The sequence below is a fragment of the Pundamilia nyererei genome, unplaced genomic scaffold (assembly GCF_000239375.1).
Source record: "Pundamilia nyererei isolate P.nyererei 1_Seehausen unplaced genomic scaffold, PunNye1.0 scaffold00107, whole genome shotgun sequence".
Lineage (NCBI taxonomy): Eukaryota > Metazoa > Chordata > Actinopteri > Cichliformes > Cichlidae > Pundamilia > Pundamilia nyererei.
This window is the reverse complement of record NW_005187508.1, coordinates 1,979,380-1,981,883: the sequence shown is the minus strand read 5'-3', so window position 1 is coordinate 1,981,883 and position 2,504 is coordinate 1,979,380. Positions and strand designations below refer to the sequence as shown.

Sequence of the window (2,504 nt, the reverse complement as noted above, 5' to 3'; positions counted from 1 at the left end):
AGAGCAGGTAGTGCAACAATAGAAAAATAGTTGCGGGACGGCACTGTGTCGCGTTTGTCTAGGGTGTTGATCATTTTCCTAAATCCCTCGTTTTGCACAGTGTTGATGGGAGCCATATCTTTGGTCAGGTGATAAGTAATAGCCTCCGTAATTTCTTTGTGCCTGCGGGAGTTCGACGTGAAGCGCTGTATAAGGTTCCCGTTATTGATGTTTGGGTGGTTGACCGGGACGGATTTTCTCCTGTCACTTTCTCATGTGCTCTCTGTTGTTTTTTCCCTGCTAATTTTAGCAGCCAGCTTCTGTATCACGTGGTATAAGGCTCCGCCCTTGTCATTTGTTGAGCAGGAAAAGTGAGCGCTTGTTTTCATGCAGATTACGTCCCGGATCAAAATGCGGTACAATCGTCGTCTTTATTTACTGCTCACAAGGACATCTTAGTTGCCTGACATGTTTTTCACAAGTCCTTGCAAGTAATGTTTACATTATTTTTTTCGTCTTCTGAGGGAATGGGCAACATGTTGACTATGATTGACTGCTGTGGCGTTATGCCAACCCTACAATACTGTCTGATAGGCTTTATGTATTGTCTGTCTGATCAAATTGTAAAGCCTACATTTATTATCATGGTCTTAAAAAAAATTTTTCTCGAAATAATATTGTAATCGTTTTATCATCCAGCACTATTAGAAAGTTGAAAGAATCATCAGTGCGTTGCATCCTGTTGTGTTTGGGGCTTTGTAGCTGTAGATCAGTCAGGGTACCTTTGCTGAACTCTTACATTACTAAAAGTGTATTTATGTGGATGTTGTTATTTTGATGCATATCACCCACCTAAACCTTCAGACCACAAATAAACTTTCATGGGAACAATAGTAGAATAATGCACCACATTTAACTGCAAAAACTGTTCAGGAATGTTTTGAGGAATATGAAAAAAGCTTCAAGGTTTTAAGTTGACTTGCTGAGTTTCTGTGTCTGCCTGATTGAGCATCTGAATGTGTTGGGAAAAAACTCGAGTGCATGGAGACTTAAAGGAAGTCGTGCTAATCTGTTGATGCTTGATACCACAAAACGCCTTCTGAGGTCTTGTGTTGAGTCCACCCCTCAACAGCTCTGACCCACTGAGGTGTGGTCTCAGCACAAGGGGAAATTGTAGAGTATTAAAGTGGTGGCTTTAATGTTGTGGTTTATTTGTTTGTTGGCCACTTAAAATTCCATCAATAACTTGCTGCTTACAGAAATAAACAGTCAAATTTGGTGATCCTTAACTTTTCATAATATGCCCTCTTGTCCTTCCTCCTTTTATTTCATGTGTGAGAGTGGAGGTACATTACTGCATGAAATTTTCTGTCATCACTTCTTTTTGTCTTGTAATTTGCTGTTCTTACTTCCATCAGCCTGTATCTGCTGAGGAAGAGGAAAGAGAGGGGCAGTAAGAAAACTGGGGATGAGGCGTTGGAAACCTTGGAGGCAAAGCTGAGAGGCAAAGCACAGACTCTGGGCTTTTCTCTGGAGCAGAAGACCAAAGACATGAAGCAGAGAGACAAGAAGGTAAAATGGACACGCCAACAAAACAAATTACCAAGACCTCTCTTGTAATACCCATTAAATCAGGGATGTCAAACTCATTTTGCATTTAGGGTCGCATATAGCTCACTTTGATCTTAAGTGGACCGGATGAGTGAAACTCCACTTTCTTCTTTAAAGACATTGATGTACACATTTAATCCCCGAGACATCTTAATAAAAGATCAAGTCCAATTTCATTTACAGAAAAAGTTCTGGTAGCTCTGACTGTTCCACATTTACAAGACAGTGATGCTGCTTGAAAAGCATTAAATGTATAGATATGAAAAAAAAAATGTGTTCTTAAAGTTGATGCTTGAAAACTTTTTACACACTATAGGTCGTAACAAAGACATTCCACGGCGCGGGCATTGTTGTACCTGTAGACAAGAATGATGTTGGATACAGGGAACTTCCAGAAACAGATGGTGAGTTTACAAATTTAAAGTTGTTTTAACACCAGTTTTTTCCATTTGTCTTTTGTTTATTCATTGGTGAGGTAAACAAATTTTGATAAAGGAATTTAGCTTCTGTGAAATAAGCTGGTTATATAGATTGCAGAGATGTCTTGATGCATTCTCAATCATCCAGGTAAGTAAATCTCCAAAAGTTGATTCTGTTCATGTGGATGTAGCGTTTTCAGTGGGAGAAACGTTTCGTCACTCATGCAAGTGACTTCTTCAGTCTCAACTGACTGCAAGTTTCCCCAATCTTATACTGTAACTAGTACATTTGCATAATGACTGAAACCAGCCCACTGAAGGAAAAATGGACTGGGAGGTCAGTTCCTTCAGCTTGATTATGCAAATTCTCATGACCATTGATCAACAACCACTGATCAAAGATCACTGATCAATGGCCATGAGTACCATTCACAGAGAGTTGGGGAATGGCTGCAATCACAGCATTGTAAGATGGCGAAAGATGTACCCTTAAGC

At 39.9% G+C, this 2,504-nt stretch overlaps 1 protein-coding gene across 1 annotated transcript in view; it reads left to right on the top strand.

The window, feature by feature from the left end:
- hpf1 (histone PARylation factor 1) overlaps positions 1-2,504 on the top strand; it is an 11,052-nt gene that overhangs the window by 4,137 nt on the left and 4,411 nt on the right. Inside the window, exons 5-6 of the mRNA XM_005741201.1 lie at positions 1,398-1,551; positions 1,907-1,994. Of these exons, the coding sequence (XP_005741258.1) occupies positions 1,398-1,551; positions 1,907-1,994 (242 nt within the window). The remainder of the gene's footprint in view (positions 1-1,397; positions 1,552-1,906; positions 1,995-2,504) is intronic.